Below are 25,778 nucleotides of genomic sequence, written 5' to 3' on the forward strand. Positions count from 1 at the left end.
AAGATATATAAAAATAGATGGCTTGCTTGCTGTCCCAATAAAAAATATGGCTTACTTGCACTCTTTTCGGTAATGTCCAAATTAGTTTCTCATATAAACAGGGATCGTGACTTCTCGGTTAATGAGTGATGAATATGATTACATGCATTCTTTTATGAAATAATCTCCCTTTAAAGATGTTCATTCAAAGAAAGTTGAATTGAATATTAAATATTTTATTATAAAAAATTGGGAAAACTTCATAAATCTCCAAGTGATTTGTTCGATAATAATTTATTCCCCTAATTTTTTCTATCACTTATCTTTCTTGTGATTTTTCACATTTAAGGTCGTTAAATATTGAACAAATTTATTCATTTTGTCCCTTTTAACAATTTAAAAAAACACAAAAAGGTAAATAAATGATTAAAATAAAGAAGCTTAAGAGAATAAGTGATCAAATATTAAATCATAAGAGGATTTTTGAACTTTTCCTTTACAATAATTAAAAAATGAAAAAGAAAAAAAACTTGATGTGAGGAACAATGTGGAACTCTTAATGGGGTTCATGGCAATTGCAAATAAAGATGTTTTATTCAACATCCACCACAACTTTTTGCCAAAGAAAAAAGTTTTAATGCCTTGTTGTAAAAAAAGAAGAAGAGAGAATTGAGATAAATTTCGTTATATTTTTTTAACACTTTTGTGATGTACTTAAATTAGGATTAGACAGTGTAAAGTTAGCAAAATGCTAATAGATTTGTTAATGGGTGCTCTATTTTTAAATATTAATTTTTAATTTTTAATTTATTATAAATAAACATATAAAATTGAAATAAAAAAGCTAAATTATTAATACAATAATAATATTTTCTTGAACAACTATGAACATCTATAATGTTGTATTCAAATACAACAATCAACAAACATAAAATATACATATAAATGACAAACATAAAAGACACATGTGAATGATATTGAACAGAACATTTATTTACGACAGTCTACACCATTAATTTGTAAAATTTCACATTGATCCTCTATCAAAAAAAATTTAATTGATGTAAAGAAAAAGTTCAAAAATCCCATTGTGATTTATATTACTTACCTCCTTGAGTTTTTTTAATTACTTACCTCTTGTGTTTTTTATTGTTCATGGAGATAAAATTGATAGATTAACCCAATATTTAACAATGTTAATTAAGACTTGGATGAAAAAAATCACATGAAAAGTAAGCAATAAAAATGAATATATAAGGATAAATGATTATGGGACAAACCAAAGAGGATTTTTTTTTTAAATTTTCCCTAAAAATTTTAAATCTATTAGCTAAAAAAATATTTATATGTATTTATTTAATAATTTTTTTCGAATAATTATTTCACGACGCATTATCAAAACCATTATTGTGCAGAGACAAAAATTATATCCTTATTAGTGTCACTCTTATTTTTTAAATGAAAATTAAATTTTTACACACAAAAAATTAAATTTATGCATCATTCATCAATAATATGAATGGAGAAAACAGCCCATGATGACGAGTCAAAACTCCACCATATATCTCATCCAAAAGGAGCAGAAAAAAGGGATTTAGATGGAAATAACTTAAAAAAAATGAAGTAAAAAAAAAAACTTTCTTCTTTTGAAAAAATATGTACCCAAATTAATACATTCGTTGCATAATAGAAATTTCGGCAATATATATGGCGAATGTTAGAAAAAAAAATATGAAATATAAGTTTATTATTTTTCATGGCCTAGAAAAAAATATCACGTTGAAACGAGATCATTTTGAGGTTAGAGAAAAATGAATTTTATAATTATAATTTATTTTAAAATTAATTTTTATCATGATATTTTTTTTAACAACCCTAAAATGTTATTATTTTAAGGTGATAAGAGACAAATTTATTTTAGTAAAAATAATAAACCCATAAATATATAAAAAAAATGTTAAAATAATAAGCTAATTTAAAAAAAAAACTAATAACTTATATGGAGAATAATTAAACTATAGAAACATCTTTCAAGATATAAAAATCAGCCAAGTATTTCGAATTGGAGATAATAAAACACAAAAACGGCAATTCATAAAACAATCTAATATAGACATATAGTTATGAAAATGGTGCATAATTATTTACCAAAAAAATGGTGGGTAATTGAAAACCATAGTTCATGCATTGTAATTTATCATTTTAAATATTTTCTATTCTTTATTTATACTATTTCAAGACAACTATATTTTTATTAAAATAATATTAATTAGTTAATTAATAATAAATTGTTAAAATTTTTTTGAATAATATATTAAAAAATTTATTATAATAAATAAAATATTTAATATATCAGCACACTCATTTTGTCAATATTTATAGGGTTTTATAATTCTCATTTAACATGAGAATTCAAATTTTCCTACACACCTTTCGATTTCCGTGCTGACATGAGTCCTACATATAATTTTTTCTAACAAATGAGTCTCACATGCTTTTTATCTCTACAACATAAGAATTGAATTTTTATTTAACATAAAAAAATCAAACCCCATATTTATATAGGTTAAATCGCGTTTGGACTATGAACCGGTAGGTGAAACTATGACTCACGGGTTAGAGCAATAGAAATGAGAGGCAACATGTGAAAAGCAGAGATATGGCTTGATTAGAGTAACGTAGACGATAAAATAAAGTAAAATTAAAAGCTGGATTAAATACCTAAAATAAATTAGGGAAAGTAGCAACATAAATCGAAGATGAAGAAGAAACTCCAGACAAAAATGTTCTCCATAGAAGAAAACGAAGGAGTATAAGAAAAAAAGGAAAAAATGTTTATGCAGTTACTGCAGATAAGTTATCTGCATTTTTTTTAAAACGATGTCGTTTTGGTATTGAAATCTTAAAAAGTTATAAATATAAAGACTATTATAACCTGAAATAAATTAAAATTACAAAAATACTATGATTTCTGCTCTAAAACAACATAGTATTGGACTTACTGCAGATAACTTATCTGCAGTAACCATTGAAAAAACGAATCAAAAGAAAAAATTAAGAAAATTTTATTGAGACGGATCACACAAAATTCATATACATATTTTTTTGAACCACAAAAATGCACTGCAGACCATCACATCTGAAAGCATCTCTATGTCTGTGCGTGTGTAATGGAAGTTACAAAAAGCTACATCTTTTAGTGACAGTACATATGCTTGTGCACAATATATATAGGTTTGTAATTTTTCATGTTGTACCAGAAATTTAAATTTTCTTAGAGTGAAAGGGATAAAGCCCATTTTAAAGAAAAAAAATAATAATTGATATGGACATCAAAATAAAAATGATAAGAGAAAAGACTTCTCATGCGAACATGAGAAATCTTTTTCCCATATATATAATAGGAAGCAATATGACCACAATATATTATGTAAATATAAAGAAGCCAAGTAAAAAGCCCCATAGCATAAGTTTGCAACACAGGTATTAGATAATCATGGTAAGGAAAGCCAACTAAATAACATAAATTAATATTACCCCCACGATTTGGTAAAAATCCAGTGTTTTCAGCAGAAATTGGTAAGACAGTATGCTTTTGTTCATTAATCTTCTCGACATCGGTACTACTTGCCATTAAACCATTCTTCATGGTAGGGGACTCGGCCAATCTGGCATAAGTAGTTGCTTGACTTGCATATTGCATGAATTGGAGGCCATTGAAGTTGAATCCTGGAAATAATTATTGACATGTAAGCACACAGTCCCTAAAGCAGTATATAATAATGTCAAAGTTGTGGGTGTGATCGAGTTATTATCTCCAACATCTTCTGGTTTACTACTGCTAATATTATTGTTGAGATATATAAAAGGGAGAAGTTCACTAATGTCTCTGTGGTTTACTTCAGAATCACTTATATTCTTGTGGTTTTTTTTATCACATATGTCCCTGTGATTTGTAAAAGGGTATGTTTTTTATCACATATACCCCTGTGGTTTCTTATTTTTTACAAAGCACAGGGGCATATGTGATAGAAAAAAATCACAGGGGCATAAATGATTCTGAAGCAAACCACAGGAGCATTAGTGAGTTTTTCCCTATATAAAATTATTAATGTAACCTCACCCAACCAACAGCTTAAGCTTTTGGGTTGAATTGGTTCTTTATATGGTATCAAAGTCTCGGTGTACCGGGTTCGATCCTCACCGCCCCCTCTTTCTTTCTAGTGGAATTTCTTTCTTCGCACAGGTAGGTGAGCATGTGCATTGTCCACTCTTGAAGTCCAATGGACTATCGTGTGAAGGCGCGTGTTGAGATATATAAAACCATTAATGTAACCTCACCTAACAGCTTAAGCTTTTGGATTGAATTGATTATTTACGATTATCAACAACAGAACAGAACACGATAAATCCCAGCAACTTTATCAGTAAAAGTTTAGAATACTAAACTGTGTCCCAAAAAACTTCCAGTAAATAATACCATTTGATAGATGTTTGGCCAAGATTATCCACAAGCATCCGGGTCATGGGACCAGGATTTATGATTGATATACTTTGAATTTCATGACGAATAGCATCTAGCTGACCATTGTGTCCTGTAGTTCCTTAGGAATCTAAAAGACAAAATAGGTGAATAAAAGATCATGTAGTTTTTTTATAATGGACAAAAATCCTTGATACAATATAAATAGCTCCCTAACTTTTATGCTCTCGTTTGATATTATTGTCTCAGAAATTCAAATTGAATCGCATGTAGTTGAGATTTTACGGGCGCGTATGTATAAAGTATAAGCTTATAGTATATGTTATGACATTTTCAGCTCTTTGGTGTGACCATCGTATAATATAAGCTTATACAGCCGAATCTCTTAATACATCAAAATGATGTATAACTTAATCAGGCTTAAGAAGATGAGATTAGGCCTGATAAAGGGTTGATGTATTAATATTGCTTACAAATACTATTTTCAAGAACAAATATATCATTTCAATATTAATATATTAAAATATTTTTTTTAATATATTAATTTTTAAAATATTTAAAGATATTATCTTATACAATACCATACCAAACGTTGGATAATATTAAAATTTAATCAGATCTTATTCAATACTATGCACCAAACATGTCCTAATATGCCAAGTTGTCATCATCTTTTTTCAAATTAAAACCAGAAACTCCATTTCTTCACCTAGGGTTGTATTTAAGCAATTACTTTCTTTCTTGGCTTGATTGTCCCAATTTTTTTTCTGAGAAACAAAATGTAACACATTTGCAATAAATGATGAAGCATTTGGTAGAGAAGAAAATTTTTTTTACCAGACAAACATAATTAATGAAAATATTGTATGAAAATAAGTTTGATAGGAAAAATTAAAAAAATTTGTTTGGTAGAGTGAAATTTTACCTGAAAATTTGATTTAAGTTTTCAAAATCAATGTTTGGTAGAAAGTAAAATATTGATGGGATAATTGGTGTAAATTACGAAAGTCGACATTTTAAATTTTGAAACTGAAAAAAAAAATCAACAACGTTCACTTTCTTGTTTCCATGGTTGAAAATCTCCCTGCCCTGAACACTTTCATGGACCATAATCACTTTCATGGACCATAATTTGAGTAACAAATGTAACCAAAACACTTTCATGGACCATAATTTCACTGGGAACCAAACGAAGATGTGTGTTTTGTTCAATGATGCTTGGATTGGGAACCAAACAAAATATGCTAAACATGTTAACATATTGAAGTCTTTGGCCTGGCACAACCTCCATGACTCCGATAATAGTGGCGATGAGGCGGATAACGACACTGGCTGTGGTGCTGCGGGTGGTGGAGGTGGTGGCTCGAGGAGGAGGAGCTGCAACTTGTCTCTTTTCCCACCACTGACCTTGAGTTGTGACTCGCCATGTTCATTTGCAGACCCGCCATGGGCATTTCCGTCTGACCCATCGTGCTCATTTTTTCACTTGCCTTGTCATCTGCAAATACCACCTCCAAGGTGGTATTTTTAAGTAGTGATTTTTGCATTATTTTACACACAAATCTGAAATTGCATGGAAAAACGGTTGCCTATTATTTTTTTCCCTAAACTTCTACCAAACATGGTGTTTAGGTGGTGTTTAGGTAGTGTTTGGTACGAGGTATCTTAGGAGATAGATAGGTGTTTGAAATTGGGAATCTAATTATACCGGTAGAAGAGATTATAATATTTTCCCACCAATTTCTTTCACCTAGCAATCGATATTGGCGTGTAAAATTGCACAAAATACACTGGCACATAATATCACTTGGCATGTGGTATTTGGAATTGTTCGGCTAAATGAAACAGAAAATAACAATTTGTTAAAAAATATACCCTCATAATCTAAATCATAATTGCAACTAATGCCTCACGACAATAGTACGATAATACAAATCACACAGACTCAAACAAGACAGATGGACAAAGGTCATAGACAGAGACTCACGGACGTTTTTTGTAAAGGGTAATTCAAATTCAAAAATTTTAAAAGGGTTGTTTTGGTAATTGCAACTCATTTTTTCATCAATATTTTATCTTCAACCAAACATAGACTTACAAAATTTTACCCAATTTTCCCAGTAAAATTTTGGCCAACCAAAAAACCTTTTTTTGATTTTTCTACCAAATTTACTTTCCCACCATATCTCTAGTAATTATATTTTCTTAGTATTCAAAAATTTTCTCCTCAACCAAATGCCCCATAAGAGAAGGCAATGAATCCAAAAGTCACGATATTTATTTATGGGGAAAAAAAGTATAATATTGCAAAAAATTTATTAGATTATATTATAGAGGTAGAGATTATGAGACCCACACTTATTTTCAAAAAAAAAAAAAAAGTGCGAGTCTGTGGGTCTCACAATCTCTATTTCTATAATATAACCTAACAATTTTCCTATAACATTATACTTTTATTTTCCTTTAATTATTTTTACGAAATTCCCCAGAGTTTACTAATAAAAGGAATTGTAAGGAAAGCCCGTCAGTTAAAATACAGAAGTACAGAAACAATATTGTAAGAAATTATTATAGCTGCATGTTCAAGAAATTATTATAGCTTATTCTCATTTTATTTTAAATATTGAAATCATTAATTATGCTTTAGGGGTGGCCATTCATGTTTACATGACTCGGTACAAATTTAATATAAATACGAATATATTCAATATGATCTCAGCATATTTTTTTATACCTGTCAAAACATTCAATGCTTAACTAATTTTGCTGGTTAACAAGATCTGAGATTCTGAATAATTCACAAACTGAATTTAATGAGTTTCTAACCCTAAACACAATTTGATTTTTATGTGGGTTGATTCCGCAAGACATATCAAAATGATAATTAATCAAAAAAAAAAATACTGGTCAAATTCATATTTGAATGTTAACACGACACGTTTGGTATGTGGCTTTTGGCAGGATTTTCGGAAAACTGATCTTTTCTAAATTTTAAATTTTCAGATATTATTGTAAACTGAATGTAAAAATCATATTTTTGAAAATCGAGATTTCCTGGACAAAAAAATTTTCTCCTCTACTAATCACAAGCTGAATGTTTATAGATCGAAAACTGAATGTAAAAACATGAATTTTATGTAGGGAAAACATCATCTTTTGTTGTAGGAAAATATATTACAATTCCTGTTCATAGATCGAAATTTGTGCCATTTTTATTTGTTTTTTGTTTTTGAAAAAAATGGATGGAGCCAATGTTATTATGTATCTACGGGAATTATTGCTTATCATCTGTAGCATGGAAAAACTAACGCCCTTTTATGTATTATATTTTGGCAGCACGAGATAACACAAATTCAAATGAGAATGGGAAGATTAGTGTATTAACAAACTGGCAATATTTTCTGGGACAAAATTCCCTTCTCCATCACCTCTGCTGTGAATCCACCATAAGAGATTAGTCAATGAGTTCCCATCATCAAAATCTTTTGAGCTTCTTATCTTGTCCAATGCACCTTGATTATCAAAGATTCCTTCCAGAGCATACACAAACCCCTTCCATCCTTCTTCAACACCATCCCTATTCAAAGCTGGCAGTGTCCACTCCACAAGTTCCTTCACAAAACTAACATTAGAGAGCAAGAATTCAGAAATAGGTGACAAGGGTAAGAGTTGAATGCCGAGCCTACACTCTTTCCACAAAGGTGGAGCAAACCATAGTCCACTGTCTCTCTTGTTAGCCCATAGAACACCCACTAACCTGTTCTCTTTTGTAAAATCTTCCTCGTACATGTTATCTCCCCCTTTCACATGCCACCACATCTTAGCTGCATGAATTTCCAATGCTGCAAGAGTTGATCCAGTGGCAACAAGGTGTGTGTCACCAAATGCCAAGCCCATCAATGCTGCTGAATAATATGCATTTACAGCTTCACTTGTGCTTTCTTGATTTCTTCCATCTGCAAATTCAGTTAGCCCTCCAGCCCAAGAATGCAATTTATAAAGATCAAAACACCTTAGCCGTGTATACTTGGAGTTTGATCCTTTTCCCAGGTTCATAAAATCTAACATTAGTGAATAGGCTTGAGGTTTATATTTTGTTCCCCATGATGTGTCAATCTTTGCAAGCACTGCAATTCCATAAAGGAAATATCCAAGATGATAATGGTGATCATTATAAATTCCAAACCCAAAATCAGCACCTGAATCAGTAGACCCTTGTTTTGTAAGGATACCTCCCCATTTCTCATCATAAAGAAATCCATTCCCATTGAAAGTTCCCTCCAGCCACGGTTCAATTGTTTCCTTCAAGAACTTCCTAACTTTAGGAATCACATCAAGAAAATTAACCTCTTCAGCTATCAATGCTAGCCTCGCTGCCCTTGCAATCAATTTCCCATAAAAGTAAGATGAAGTTGTTGTTATTACAGAAGAATTCAGACCCTCCACATCTTTAGAAAGAGCTGAAACAATTTCATCATATGATTCCTCTTTGACACCGCTGGTAGAATGCCAAGTAACAGAAACAGGATCTGTTTTTAACAACCATGAATCTCCAACAACACCAACAAGGTCCCCATCAATGCTGCTATACTTAAAATCATCCAGAACAGTAACATTACACTCATTCTTAGACAATAGTTGAAGGTGGAGAGGATGTGCTAACATTAACAAATCACCCAACCCTTTCTTATTCCATTTATATTCAACAAAAAATGGTTCTGTGAGTACAGCATCCCCAGACACAGGGTAACAAGAACTGAACCTGTCAAGGATCTCCTCATATTTTGGACTCGAATCAGGCAACAATGCTATCCGAATTATGCCAGAAAATCCATCAGAAGTAATCTCAGAGAGGCTGTGACTGAATTTGATTGGTGAAGAGGCATATATAAGCCATGTTTGACCATTGTTAAGATGAAAAACATGCTTGGTAAGTGAGTCATTTGAAGAAAACGAAAGGATTGCATGGATGGTGGTGATGGAAAGTGGTGTATGACTAGTAACAGATGCTGTCAGAAAGGGACTTCCCCTAACGAGAAAGAACCTCAGATTGGAGGAAGGGATATCCAAGGTGACACTGAGATCATTGTAGGAAGAGATAACATGCTTATCATAAGAATGTGGGTTAGTTTTTTCCGAGGCAGAGATGGTGAGGTCAGCTATGAAGACTTGGTATATGAAAGCAGCAGTGAAAAAGCGAGATGGGTAAGAGACAGAAAGGGATGATTTTGATGATTTGATGAGGTAAGGATGAATGTATTCTGGCTGGTCACCATTTTTGAGAACGTAGTTTTGGAAGAAAGAGTTTGTAGGGAGTGGACTTGAGAGCAAGTCTGGAGAGAAGAAATTGGAGGGTTCAGGGAGGACAGTGGAATGAGTTTGTGGGAAGAGGAATGGTACATGTGGTTGGTGAGCCATTGATATTGGTGAGGGGTGGAAGTGGCAATGGGGGCTTGTGGGTTTTTATAAGCTCTTGTTGTGTTCTTTGAAGTTGTTGATATTGATATCTTAAGTGTTCACCTTACTCTGAGTTTTATCAGAATTGGTTGCTAGTAGTTGTGGTATTGAGATCCTATAATTTTGGGATTATTTGTTTCCTATAATTGTGGAGGAAATATGCACAACAAGAACCTTTGGCACTATTGGTGCATAGAGGAAATAACAGACGCTATTTTTTTTTAATTATTTTTTTTCAAATTTTTATATTTCACTATTTGGTGTGTGGATTGAAGTTTAGTAGCAGATGCAGATGCAGGAGAGGGTGTTTGGCTTGGGAACAGTGATTAAAATATCATTGTTCACTGACTTTTTTTATTTAAATGTCATGCGAACAGTGTTATTTCTCAATATGCCACACGAGCAAGTTCGCTACAGTGCCCCGCGAACTTGGTTTGCTGACGTGGCACGTTTCTGGTGGACAACAAGTTCGCTACTCCCTGGTAGCGAACTTCGTCCAGTCAGCTTTTTCTGCAAAAGTGTGTCACGTGTCACGAAATCATTGGCTACCAAGTTCACTGTTCGCTATCAGCCGTAGCGAACTTGGACACGTGGCAGTCAACTTTTCCTGCAAAAATGTGCCACGTGTAACGAAATCATTGACTACCGAGTTCGCTAGGTACTGTTGCAAACTTGCCCGCGTGACATATTGAGAAATAACATTGTTCGTGTGACATTTAAGTAAAAAAAAAGTGAAAAGTGACATTTTTCTCATTGTTGTGTTTGGCTTGTTGGCTTCATTTAGGCCTTCGCTGAATACTTTGGACAATGTCACAATTGCACGTGAATAATATATGATTGATTGATTGATTAAGGTTAAAGGGAATGTTGTGGCCAACACTAATGTGAATGTGACCATTTCAGGAAAGACATGGAGGTCATTCAAGAGGAATGTAATGTTGGAGGTTACATATCCAACATGTAATGTGCAAGCAAGAAAGGTATGACATGATGAAGTCGTTTGAATTTTAATACTTTATTTGTCCAAATGAGAGAAGGAAAAATAAATCATGAAACTCTTCACAGTGAAGAAGTTTAGCTTTAATTTGGAACTCCACACTGTTTGTGTGGGCACAAATTCTCTCAAAAGAACAAACTTTTGTCTTATGTTTTGCCATTAAATTTGGCGTTTTTAGGATATTTTATTTATTCAATATTTCTACAATAATGTATATAAGTTATCTATATTTACTTTAAAAATGACGTCGTTTTGGGTTGAAATATTAAAAAATTATAATAAAAAAGATTATAATAATTTCAAAATAAATTATAATTAAAAAAATATCTTGATTTTTGTCATAAAATGATGTCGTGTTAGGCTCAATGTAAATAATTTATCTACGTTGGACTGCAGAAAAAATGAACCCTTTATTTATATGAGTAAATGAATTAATTCATGCTTATAAATGAGAATATAAAAAGAGAATTTAGGAATAAGAAAGAGATCAGGAATTGGGGATAGAGAGAGATTTTTTTTTAACTTCCTTTTATATCCTTTTTTTCTATTACCTTGTTACTATTTAATAAGATATTTGTAACAGAATTACAATCACCCATTCGAACAACTCTTGAAAATTAATAAAGAAAAACATAGAATATTCTAGAGTAACTTATAATGTTGCCATGCCATGTTATTTTATTTGATAAGTTAAAAGTCATTTTAAAAAATTGGAAGAGGTTATACTTACAACTTATTTTTTCTTGTAATCTCTTACAACTACTTTTATGGTTGTTAGATCAAAATTAAATCAATGGCTCTCATTTAATGTTATTTTATAACCATTGATTTAATTTCGATCCAATAACCATAAAAATAATTGTAAGTATAATCCTCTTCCAAAAATTTTATGAAAGAGACAAATTTTTTTTTCCCAGTATTATTTAATAATAAATATCAATATTATTTTAAGATATAATAAAAATGACCGGGACATTAATATTTTTTATGGTTTAAAGTTTATAAATATACTTTAAATAATTTTATCTAATGTTCACCAAAATACAAGTATAAGAGTATGTGAGACTCATGTTTTCTTTTTTTCTCTTCTCTTCATATGGATTCACATGGACCCATGTGTATTTTGCTGAATATTAGATAAAATTATCTAAAATAATTTTAGAAACTTTAAACCTATTTTTTATATAGACTCACCTATTTAATTATTGGAAAAAATTAATATTTTATGTAATTTTTTTTAAGAAAGTATTAAAAATGTATTAGTTAGAATAATTTTGAACATATTAAATATGATAAAAAAATGAGTTTTTTAATATTGTAACTTTAGGAGGCTGTTTGGTAGGAGAATTTTGTAAGAAATCTTGAAAAAATTGGATGGGGAAAATAATTTTTTCACATTTGGTAGGAGGAATTTAAAAATAATGCAGGAATTTTTTTTCCCCCATGCTTTATATTTACACACACGATTGCCAACTGAAAACACCATCCAAGGAATGAAGGGATGGTATTTTTTTCCCACCAGTGGGAAAGTAATAACACATTTTCAGGATCAAAATACCCCTAGCTTATTAGATCGATTTGCTGTGAAACAGGTCTGTGTATGCTACTACATCCAAGGGGGAATCCAGAATAGAGCCCCCAACAAAAAATTAACTCTGAAAACAAGAGATTCCTTGAAAAAGATCAAAAATTGTTAAAAGGGCATCCTCAAATTTCGAAATAGCTGCACACAGATATTCATGGGCATGATGAAAAAGGAACTGAGCACTTTCCATTATCTAAAGGGTGACGAATAAGAGCCACACATGCAAAAATAAACAAGTAAATAACCCATCACAGAACATGTCAAAGGTTGTTCTAATCAGTGGAAGAAGCTAACTTGAAGCCAAATGGGTTATCGGAGAAACATCACAGGGTGAAGAAGAAGAAAAAATACGAACAGGGTATGGCTTAATTGCACATCTCAAGAAGAAATATAGAGAGAGAAAGAAAGACTCTCTTTAACTAATGTTTTTAAAAGCAGTTTTTAGTTTTAGAACAAAAAAATAAAAAAACTTCTTGGTAAAGTCTGATTTCGTAAAACGAATTTTAAAAATTATAATTATTTTTTTATTTTTAGAATCAAATTTAGAGAACATGTCTGAGTTGGTTTTGTTTTCTGTTTTGATTTTTAATTTTCAAAACATAGAAAACAACTGTTTCCATAATTATTTTACAAAACAGTTTTAAGAACAAAAAATCCAAAACACAATCAAACATACCCTTTCGTTCCGAATGAAATAGTTCATTCTTTATGCGTATTGTTTTTTTTTTCTAATTGAGTTTCAAAAGTCAAATATTATTATGAAGTTATTTTTGTAAATTCACCTTATATTTCCAACAAATATATGTACAGGAAACTTAGTTAATATTTTCGATAATATTTTGACCTATTAAATAATTTTTTAGCAATATTTCCAAAAACTTTTTTTTCTACCATATTTTCAATAATGACGATTCCTGATAATTTTTTTTTTCATATACTAAAAGTCCGCTAGATGGCTTGTGAATTGGCCCTAGTAATTTTTATTATTATAGATATTTTGACCCAACAAATTTTTCTTATTACGGGCTTTTTGACCCAATATATTTTTTCACCCTAACCACATACGCTAGAGCATAATGGGATAAGGTGATCCATTTTGACAATTCAGTAGGAAATAAACTGAAATTTACCACAAGTCTTATGTTAATATAACTTTTGTAAAGTGATTGGTCCAGTATCTGACAAAGGGACTAACCACAAAGGAAAATGGATTCTTTGCAGTTTGAAAAAAATTGCATAAAATCTTGATCGTAAGAAATACTTCATAAGATAATATAAATATAAATGATAAATGGCAGAAGTATTTGTCATTCTAAATGACATAACACTCTGTCCTTTTAAGAGAGAAACAGACACAGAAATTTTTTTATTTAAATTTTAAATTAAAAAAGCCATCCACTTTCTTTCTCTCATGATTTTTATTTTTTTGTGTCTATCTCTCTCCTAAAATGACATAATTTATGTCATTTAAAATGACAAACACCAAACCCATGATAAATATACTTCAACATCTTAATAGCCTGATGAAAAACTGCAACCCTACCGAGTTTAAAAATATGCAGACAATCCTAATCCTAACATATTCGGGGGTGCTCTTTGCTTTATTAGTATGTCTATAAAGAAAAAATAATAATATTTCACCAAAAAAAGAAAAAAATATATTTAATATATGATTTTAAGATATACATCATCTCGCATGATTGAAATCCGTTGTTTCCTTTACTGTTTCTCAAATTGAATAGTAACATAAGTAAAAAAAACAAAAATCTTGATAATCAATCACAAAGGATATACATCATGTCGCATGATTTAAAAAAAAAACTATTTATAATCAAATCACAAAAAGCATAAAGGTATAAAATGATACTGATGTATAACATTATTGATAAAGAATTAGGATAAAAGGTGATCAGGTAAAGGATATAAATGGGATGAGACAGCTAGATTTTGGTCTCATAATTGCTCATAATATTTAAAGCTTGGCTTGACGTATTAATTTGATAAGTGCGAACTTATAGGTCCGATTTGTCTAATATGACATGTTTTTAAAAAGTAAGAGGCCTGGCATGACAAGGCCTACCGTAATACAAATTGTAATAAATTAAAGGTATTTATTTTTTTACAATTAATGTAGATAAGTTATCTATATTGAGCTCAAAATGACGTCATTTTATGACAGAAATTAAGATATTTTTGTAATTATAATTTATTTCATGATTATAATAGTCTTTTTCATTATAATTTTTCAATCTATAACGACGTCGTTTTGAGAGTGAATATAAATATAACTTATCTACATTCAAGGTAGAAACATTAAAGCCTAAATTAAATATACATGTTTCGACCAATAGAAAAAATAAAATGAAGAAATAACATAACACTCAACTGCGTCGAAGCTTTATAGTAGATTTTAGATATCTTAACTCTAAAACAAAGAAAGGCAAAGAACAAAACAGGGGAGAGAAGAGAACCAACTTCAACAATGATGCAAGTGTGCTGCGATGTGAGGCACGCGCGATGGTGCAATGATGGTGATGTTGTGCGACGAATAAGGGTTAGGAATAAAACTAGGGTTAATTAATAGATAAGAGACTTACAAGTTGCGAAGAATATTGGGTATAATATTAAATAAATGGGTTTAAAAGCAAATCATTCTTCATATGCCATTGAGATATGGAAATTCGAGCTCTTTTTTCCTTCTTATTTTAAAAATCAGATGGGCCCCGCAATATTTGTGTCGGCTGCAATTTGTGCTATTCTGCCGCACAAAAGAAGTATAAATTCCTTAAAAAAATTATCATTTTATTTATAAAGACTAAAAGACTAAGTTTAAGATTTGTAGATTATACTTTTTAAAATAGGCCTAAGGGTTCGTTTGGATGGACTTCCAAAAATAATATTTTTTATGCTTTATTTATTTTAGAAATGTTTTTTTATAAAATTTAAAGTTATTTAGATTTTTGAAAAAAATATTTTACTTTTGACTTCTACTTTTTTTAGAAGCTGAAATTTTTAGCATTAAAAAAAAATAGAATTTTGACTCTTTTATGACTTTTTTTTTTTTTTTTTAAAATAGGCATGCAAACAGAACTTTTTTTAGAAGTGTTTTTTCTCTTTAAAAAAACCAGATTTTGGAGAGAGAAAATTCATCCACCCTAAGACCTATTTATTAAAGGGCTTTAGTTTTCTGCAGCTGTGACAGGAAGAAGGGAGCTTGCCACTCTCATAAAACAAGAAGTGGGTCCCATAAAAAAGGGAGTGGATCTCACAAAAAAAAAAGAGTTCGTTTCAAATTTACATTATGTCTTACCCATAAGACATAGTATCTATGTAGCACCGATACCGACACGGGACACGAGACACGATATGACACGACACTCCGACACGTTAATTCTAAAAAATGTTAGATTTCAACACGTTAGGCCACGTTTTGATATTAAATAATATTTTTAATTTATGTATTGTATGTTATATTTAATATTTAATAATTTAACAATAGAACGAAACTAAACTTATAATATTCATAAATTTTGTAAAGAAACCTAAGATATCCTAAATATTTATATTAAACTCAATAAAATAGTAATCGTAATCCAACAAATCTAATAGTTGGAACTAAAAATCCAATGTAACGCAATCTTTGAACTTTTTTTGAATTTCTATAACATGTGTTGGAGTGTCGGAGAGTGTCGAAAAGTGTCAGACACGACACATCAGAGTTTTTGAAGTGTCGGTGCTTCATAGCATAGTATGTGGCAGAAAAATAACACAACTGCAAAAATATTCTTTGTTTATTAAATATATTTTTTGGTCTTTAATTTTCTACAATTGTGCCAGAAAAAGGGAGCCGGCCACTCTTACAAAACAAGGAGTGAATCCCACAAAAAAACTTCATTTCAAATTTATACTATATCTTACTGATAAGATATAATGTGTGGCAAAAATATTTGTCTGCCACAACTGCAGGAATGTATTTGTGATACTCTTTTAGCCTAGGCATGTTGTTGTGTTTTATGTTTAGGCTAAGTTCGGTCAGGTACGAGATAAGTCACCTTGTAGGTCACTGATAGACTATCTGTCATGTTAACACTTCTATGACGAGATATGGGCTTTTTCACTTCAGTAATCTCATTTTCATAAGATTTTATCGAAATAATTTTTTGGTCAAACGTATTACCTATATAATGCATAACGACGTGGTACTGTGGGAATCACTTTAGGACGTGACACTTTAGCAACCGCGTCCTTTGCATTTGTTCCTGACCACTGGAACGTGATACCCTGGCAATCACGTCCTATTCGCAAGATGCGGTACCCTATCAGCCGCGTGTCAGTGCTTCCGCTTCCGCGTCTTTGGAATAAGACGTGATTGTCAGGGTATCACGTTCGAGTGGTCAGGATCAAATGCAAAGGACGCGGTTGCTAAAGTGCCACGTCTTAAATTGATTTCCACAGTACCGCGTCGTTATGCATTATATAGGTAATACGTTTGATCAAGAAATTATTCCGGTAAAATCTTATGAAAATGAGATTAATAAGGTCAAAAAGCCCGAGATATGTAGTATTTAAAGAAATAAACTAGAAATGAGCACAATTTATATATGAGTTTTATTAATTTCATGTTAAAAGAGATAAATTATTTCATGTCTCATAGAGATAAATTTGTGGGCTTTACCACTTGAAAAATAAAAAGATAAAAGAAGAAAAAGGTGGCACAGTTATCGAATGATGTGTCGGAGAGAAATTTATCACATGTAGCATAAGAGTAGTTTTTTCCTTCATATATCTTGACACATAATAATAATAATAATAATAATAATAATAAGAAGAAGGAAAGAAAGGAAGCAAGCAAGCTAGTTTAAACCACTTCAACATCCGATCGAACCAGCTGTTGAGCAAGCCTTCAATTCAATGGCGCCTTCTGATTTTGTAAAGTAGCGATACGGCCATAACAAGGCAACCACAGCAATAACACCGAGCCTGCGCATTAACAGGAATCCTGCAATGACAAGGAAGAAAACGGTGCTTGTTGGGATCCATACAGGACTCGTTACGATGATCAATAGCGAGAAAATGATGAGAACCACGGTGAATAGGCCTCCAAGGAAGAGCAGAATGAGTCCTAGTATCAGAAAGCGACGAAGGAAAATCCATAAAGGAGTGATGAGGCCAAGTAACTTAGTTGGGTTGGAGACAAGCTCTTGAAGCTCTCCTAGAAGCGATAAAGGAGAAGTCAAGAAGCCAAGTGGGTGGATTAGGTTTAAGGCATTCTCTTGAAGGGTTTTAACAAGTACTGTGGCTGAGTTGGTTGCAACTTTTAGAGGATTCAAGGCGTTTGTGATTGTATTGAGTGGAGATGAGATAAGGGTTGGAGTTGGAGAGAGGGAGGATGTGATGTTGAAAGGATCAAAAGTTGTGGATACAATTTCGGTGAACGGTGTGGTGAGGCCTGTTATGAGCTTCTTGATCACCATGCCGGTCGATTTTTAGTTATTGATAAGGAAACAATAAAGGATGGCGGAATTGGATCTCAATACGGCACCAAATGTGTTTGATGCTATTGTGTTTTTTATATGATAAATGAAAGCATCTTATTAAATAAGAGAAATAATATGATATCATTGTTGATTGTTGATGGATTGGTTTGTTGATAATACAAATATAATGTACAACACAACTATATATATTTTATCATAAATGACTATATATAAATTCCACATAGTAGAGGGTTCCCTTGTAAATGGTGGACGGATCGACATGTTTCAAGTATAGCAACCTGACGTCGTCCTTATTTTTATCTTTGACATCAACCTGTACTAGTTGTATAAATAAAAATGGATGGAGGAGCACCAAATGAGTAAAGCTTAGACATATTCCGATATTCGCACCGAAAATGTTGCAGTCCAATTGCAGTAAATGAGTGGTAGCCATTTATGCATAGTATTTTTTTTAATAAATATCGTGACGGAAGACTATGCGGTTCGGAGCGGGTCCATAATTAGAGTTTTAAATCCCTCCCAAAAATAATACTGAGAGGATCGAATATATGCTTTCACTCCTATATATTCAACTCTCATGCGCTAACTGAGCTTCCATCATTTCAACCATTTATGCATAGTGTGACTGACCCTAGTGGAGGATGAATACATAATATTATTTGAAGTGATTCAAATGGTTCATGTTGTTTGTCATGATCTTCAACCTATGCATCAATGGGCCGGGTTATCCTCCCTAACGAGCTTTTTCAACCTTTGCATTAATTTGGATCTTGTGCAGTAATATAAATTTATGGATTTACTTCGTCCTTAACTTGTAAGATTAAATAAACAATTCAAGCGAAATATCAGTCCAATAAAATTATTTTGTTCGCGTTTTTTTGTAATTTATTTTGGGTGAATTTAACTATTTTTGATTTAGTCTAACTAACCCATGTGTCTATTATTGTTAATTATACACACTCGCGTTAAGCGATTTGAACGCATGCCTTTTAATTTTTAATTTTCTTTTTCTCTTTATTTTTTAACAAGCCTACAAGTAATTACTCTTCTTATAAAACAAGTCGCGGTAGGTAACTACTAACTATCACTACATGGTAGTAGGTATCTATCGGTGCATTTAGATAAGGTAATTAATCACCAAATATTCATTTTATAACATGATGACGATTAGAGACTCGCCTTACTGGAAGTTAGAATGAAAGGGATTAGGATAACATTACAATTACGACAAATTAAATCGGTTGTTCAAAGCATTGGTGACTGCATTTTCTATTTTTTTTTTAACAGTAGGTGGATACAAGAAACTTGCTCCGATAAAACAATATTGTTCAAGTCAAATAAAGAAAACACACACCAAATACTGTAGCTCATTTGGTGCATAGGAGTTGAGCAGGTGGGTGGGGTAAGAGCATGTGTTCGTTCCTTTCCAATATCATCTTTAAGAGGAGTTTAAAACTTTAATCCTGGATTCATCCCAAATCGGTCTAAAAGCAAAACGATAAACCGATTAAAATATTTAAAAAATATATATAAAGAAAACACGACTCTCCCGGCCAACGCCTCAGTTGCTCCCCTTTAATTTATCCCAAATAAAGTATCTATTTGTAAATTGTATAATCATATTTTATCAAAGTGGATGAAAAAGTTATTTGGAAAGAAAAGAGTTAATTAATATGATTGAATGTGACCCCATATATTCCAAAAACTAGACCAGACTAGTTTAACCAGAAAACTCATGATCGAGTTCCGTGTCAGGTTCATTTCAATATAAAACCAGCAAAAAATGGGCTAACACAGGTGGTTTATTAGTTTGGACAGTTTTTTCTTTTTAAATTTTTAACTCATCCGATAATATTTTTTAACCAAGTAAAGGTTCACTGCCATGCTACATGATGACTTGAGTCTGAAGTCCGCATATAAGCAAAACATGATATGATTTACATCTTTTTTTTTTTTTTTTTTTTTTTAACTTTTATATATCGTATACTTTACATTACATGTATAGATGTTGCACTCACCGTGTGGCCGTGAGATATTTTTTTAATATCATGGAAGTACCAAATTTAATACATCCGTTTATTAAATGAGAAAAATTTAAAGGGACATAAAGAAAAATATAAAAAAAATGAGGGTTAAAATAAAAAAAGATTATCCATCTTAATAAACGAGTGTACCGAGTTAGGCACGTTGGATGTACCAAAAGTTTGTCGGTGACCGTGAGCTCAATTTTCACCAACGGTGTCACTGAACCAGTTAAAAAGTGAAAATGGAGGTTTATTTCCCGTAAGGGTAAAATATAGTCATCATCATTTATTTACGTTACTTCATATGATATTTGTTGAATTATTATTATTTAGCATCGTATTATATTACCTTTTTATTATCTTAACTCCGTATCGGGTAGCAAATAGTAACGTTGGTTGTGCTTCACAGCTTCAGGAAATTAAATGGGTCATTCTGCTTCAAGTTGTGCGTCGGGTTGACAACTACCGGATAAATTTTGGTTCAATAAGCCTTACAAGTTTCATATGGAACGTTGGCACCCCTAATTAAACATAATTTTATACATTGTTTTCCCTTTAAAATCAAAATAAAAACCGTGTAAAAGCAGAAATAAATGAAAACATACAAATGAAATTGGAGAAAATTTATTCATGCAATGAAAAAAATTGTAATCTATATGAATAGCCCAAAGGCGCTTCTATATACAAGGAGGGAATAAATGAATACAGGAAATAATATTAATCTCAATAAGAAAAATAATCTCCCAAGTCCCAACACTTATCCTGTTCACAATTCTCATTACAACAAATCAAAATTCTCACAAATCATTCTATTTACAGCTCTATAAGTATACCCAATCAAAGTTCTTCCAAATTACCCTGAATTGTTGTTCATGAGATCACTCATTTTATTAAAGAATTCTAAATAATAAATATATATTACTACTTATTTAGGGCTTGTTTGGTGTGATGTATAAGGCTTGATAGTATAAGCTTATACTATACGTTATGACATTTTCAGTTGTTTGATGTATAATTTAATCAAGCCTAAGGGGATAGGCCTGATAAGAGATTGATGTATTAATATTGCTTACAAGCACAATTCTCTAGAACTAATATATCATTTCAATATTAATATATTAAAATAATTTTTTTAATATATTAATTTTTAAAATATTGGAGGATATTATCTTATACAATACCATATCAAACGCAGGATATTATTAAAATTTAATCAAGTCTTATACTATCAGGTCTTATATCCTAAACTCTAAACCCTAAACCCTAAACCTGATCTATCATCCACCTTTCAAGCCCAATAAACTCTCATATAAGGGAGTGTGTTAAAAAGATATAATATAAAACCATTTATGAGTCTTCACTTTTTTGGTTGAAATAATTTTTTATATTATGAATTTTTTTTATTTTAACAAAAATGATTATAGACGTGTACAACAAGTTAATTAATACCACAATGATTATAATATACATACTATTATATAAATTAAAGAAAAAAAAATCAAATTCCACAATTACATGTAGGCTAAGCTTGATGTATCAAGTATTTTTCAAGCCTAATAAATTTTTGTGTGAGAAAACATTTTAGAAAGATATATTAATATAATATTAAATTATTAATATTTTTTACTTAACAACGTAAGTTTTTTTTAATTGAATAATTTAAGTTTTTTGGTTGAAATAATTATTTATATAATTACTTTTTTTAACAAAAATGAATAGGCATGCGCAACAAGTTAATTAATACCATAGTGATTATAATATACATATTATTATATAAAGTACCAAAAAAGAAATTCCACAAACCCCGAAGCAGGGGATTCAGGCTTCCTTCGTTAGCTCGGCTCGGAACAATGATCAAAGTGTCACTGTTTATCAACTTTTTTACCTAAATGTCACGCGAACGGTCTTATTTCTCAATCTGTCATGGGGGCAAGTTTGCTATCCGGTGTAGCGAACTCGGTTTGCTGACGTGTCATATTTTTAATAAATAACAAGTACCAAATTAAAAAAAAAAGTTTGAAGAGGGTAGCGAAACCAAGTTCGCTACCCAGTGTAAAGAACTTGGTGTCCACTATAAACGTGACACGTCAGCAAACTGTGAGTTCGCTACACTGGGTAGAGAACTCACCTCCGTGGCAGATTGAAAAATAAGACTGTTCGCGTAGCATTTAGGTAAAAAAGTTGATGAACAGTGACATTTTGGTCACTGTTCCCATTAGCTCTGTGTGTTGCGTCGCCTGTAAAAGGTGTAAGCCCATAAGAAGGTAGCAACCACAACAACAACGAATCCACACATGGAGATGAACGCTACAGTGAAGAGCAAGAAAGCTGTGGCTGCTGGTATCCATACGGGGCTTGTTAAGATGATCAATGGCGTGAAAAGGATCAAAATCATGATGACTAGGCCTGCAAGAAGGAGGAGAGGAATGAGGCCTAGTATCTTAAAACGACAAAGGAAAAGCCATAAAGGGGTGATGATCAGGTTAAGGACAAGGTCTTGAACGTTTCCAAGAAATGATAGCGGAAGAGATATAACTGAAGTCAAGAGGCCAAGAAACAGGGTTGGGTTAAGGGGATTCAAGGAGTTTGTGATTGTAGTGAGTGGAGATAAGACATTAGAAGGATTGGATATGATCTTGGATGTATTGTCCAAGAGAGTGTCTGTGTCTGAGGAGATAATCTTGGATGTACTGTCTAAGACAGTGTTTGTGTCTGAGGAGATGATAGTGTTGAGTGTATCTGCGATGTTGGAAGTGTATGAGGATATGGTTTTAGAACTATCCAAGAGAGTGTCAGAGGAGAGGATATTAGAAGGATCATCTTGTAGAGAATTTGATGAGAGAATGTTACTAGTGTCTGATAAAATCGTGGATGCTGTCTCGGTTACTGGATTAGAGGAGATGGAGGACTGGATTGAAGAGGCGATATCTTTTGTGAGGTTCTTGATCATCTTCTATCTTCTTGAGGCACAACAATTATTGCGATGAATGATGAGAGAAGAAAGGGATAGTTAGATCGGGTTGAACTACAAGGAAACTCCGATAGTAGATGTTGGGGTATGCGGGAATGGAGGGCTTATTATATTATATATATTTTGAAGTGGGAACGGAGGTTCTTGATCATCTTCTGGCGGTACAATTATTGATGAATCATGAGAAAAGAACGGTGTAATATTGGTTGTATGTATATGGTAGTATATGGATTCGATCTTCACCACCTCATTTTTTTTAGGAATTTTTTATTATGAGTTGGTTAAACTTGATGCACCATTCACTCTGTAAGCTCAACGAGTTCTTGTAAATGTATGACACAAGAAAAAACCAAAGGTATTAATTTATTTAATTTAAATTATTTTATATCTTATAATATTATAATTGAATGTAGAAAATAATCGGACTTTTTTGTTGTAAGAGGAGGCAACATCGCAATATATTAATTTGTTGATATGATTATATTAAATTGTTTACGCAGAATTTGTAATCTTTTGTTTTTTTGGTTATGCAGAATTTTATACTATTTTAGTTTATTGGTTAAACAGATTTTTTGAATAATTTTGGTTTGTATTAAACTGTTTGGATATATATTGAATGACTTAAATATTTTTATAGTGAATATAAATAAGTTATTTACATTCGCTCCCAAAATGACATCGTTGTCATTTTGGGTTGAAAAATTAAAAAATTATAATGAAAAAGACTATTATATCCCTGAAAAAAATTATAATTACAAAAATACCTTAATTTCCGGTTCAAAACGACGTCGTTTTAGACTCATTGTAGATAAGTTATCTACATTGACCGTAGAAAAAATGAACTCATATTGAATTTATGAATCTTTATGAAATTATTAGTGATGCTGATTATATATTACGTTTAGATAAATTTTTATTGTCTTTTTTTTTTAACAGGCTATGTCAGGTTTTTATTTTTTGTAAATAAGTCATGTCATATGCCGATAATTATACTTACTTATAACAAGTTACAGGTTATGACAGTATGACATATTTAAACACAAACTTAACCTTTCAAGATCAAAGCCCGATTCGACCCCTTAACACCCGTAGATAGTAGGGGTGTTCATCAACCGATTCAAACCGCGGTAACCGAATCGAAAAACTGATAACCGAATAAATCAAAAATCAAAAAATCAAAAACAGAAAAAAAAATTGCAAATTTTAATTAGATTGGATCGGTTTTCTGATGGGTTGATAAAAATTGATGCAATCAAAACCGATCCAATATATTAATTCTCCTATATCTACTTGGGTATTCTCTAGGGGTGTAAATGGGCTGGGGTGGACTGGGCTTTGGCTTAAATAGGTCAGGTCTATGTAAAAAGTATTGGGTATGGCCTGGCCTATTAGCCTGTGTAGGCCCTAAATTACAAGTCTGGCTTGACCTATATTTAAAAAATAAAAGCCTTGGCTTAGGCCTGTTAACCTGTTTAAACCTATTAAACATTTAACAATTAAAAGAATAACTAAAATATTGTTATTTTATTATTCAAAATTATTAAAATAATAATTTTATTTAGTATAATTTAAATAAATAATATGATATAAGCCGACCTGTAGGCTTATAGGCTAGACATGTACAAAAAAACCTATGACCTACTTTCTAAATAGGTATTTTTAAAAGCCTAGGCCTATTCTATTTTACTATTTATAATAGCAAGCCTGGCCTAATATAGGCTAGGCCGTAGGCCCCTGTAGGCCGACCTAACCTATTTACACCCCTAGTCTTCTTCAATTATAGTCCAAAAAATTCTAAACCCAAGACCCATTAATACATAAACTAAACCGAAGAAAAAACTTAGCCACATCCTATCAGCAAAATTTCATCTGTGTAGAGTTTCATATCTCATTGCAAAAAAAAAAAACTATATTATCGTTTATAGATGCTTCTATATTTCAAAAAAAGAAAAACTTTACAAAACTAATATATACAGAAGATATGTTATTTACACAATAATCATGAAATAAATTTTAGACTTTTCCAAAAATTGAAAACTGATCCAATCCAAACCGAAAAAAATTGGATTGGATCGGATAGGATATGAAAAAAAATCCAAACCGAATGAATGATTACATGATCAAACCGAAGAGATTGGATAAGATGATTTTTGCTTCCAAAACTGATCCAATCTAAACCGCGAACACCCATAAGAGTGATAATATACTAAGATAGTATTTTTAGAAAACGAGGAAAAAATTAATTAAAAAATAACAATCGGCAAACAAAAATGATAAAAATAAAATTTCCTGATGTTAATTGTTGTCTTTTTGGTTCATTGCACATGAACATCAACATCGCGGCTCTTTAATTTTTTTTCCAAATTTAAGAAATTGTACTTATTAGACACTCGTCAGTTTTGAAGTATTCAACGTCAATATACAGAAGAATATTAGAAAAATTATTATTTTTACTAAAAGATATGTTTCCGTTTAATGAATATTTAGGTTCGTACCTTTTTTTGTGTGGAAATTGATAGTATCACTTCTTCCACCTAACAGTCTAACACAACCTTTTAAGGATATTTTAGTAAATAAAAAAATTTTATATTACACTCGCGAAACACATGGGGCAGTGGTGGAACCATAGATGTCGATTAGATGCTATTTCTCCAAATTTCCAACATTTGGAAGCATAGCAATTAATAATGAACTTAATTTTGAAATTTGATTGATTTGATGTTTATTGGTGGAGAGGTTGACAAGGTATTCTTGTAATTGGGCAATAGGTGAAACTTTCTCTTA

At 31.4% G+C, this 25,778-nt stretch overlaps 1 protein-coding gene across 1 annotated transcript; it reads right to left on the reverse strand.

Annotated features, from left to right (window-relative positions):
- Positions 1 to 7,834: 7,834 nt before the first annotated feature.
- Positions 7,835 to 12,691, reverse strand: LOC133310144 (glucan endo-1,3-beta-D-glucosidase 1-like). Its single transcript, XM_061511038.1, has 2 exons — positions 12,648 to 12,691; positions 7,835 to 9,914 (listed from the first exon to the last, which is right to left on the reverse strand). The coding sequence occupies exons 1-2, from the start codon at positions 12,689 to 12,691 to the stop codon at positions 7,835 to 7,837; spliced, it is 2,124 nt and encodes a 707-aa protein (XP_061367022.1).
- Positions 12,692 to 25,778: the final 13,087 nt, after the last annotated feature.

The sequence above is a fragment of the Gastrolobium bilobum genome, unplaced genomic scaffold (assembly GCF_033153095.1).
Source record: "Gastrolobium bilobum isolate Gb01-03AN ecotype WA unplaced genomic scaffold, APGP_CSIRO_Gbil_v1 utg24462, whole genome shotgun sequence".
Lineage (NCBI taxonomy): Eukaryota > Viridiplantae > Streptophyta > Magnoliopsida > Fabales > Fabaceae > Gastrolobium > Gastrolobium bilobum.

Bases quoted from the DNA above. Each gene is read 5' to 3' on its own strand.
- LOC133310144 (XM_061511038.1), bottom strand. From the start codon at position 12,691: ATGGAAAGTGCTCAGTTCCTTTTTCATCATGCCCATGAATATCT. The intron at 9,915-12,647 runs GTGTGCAGCTAT...AAAACCCACAAG, and splicing joins CATCATGCCCATGAATATCT to CCCCCATTGCCACTTCCACC.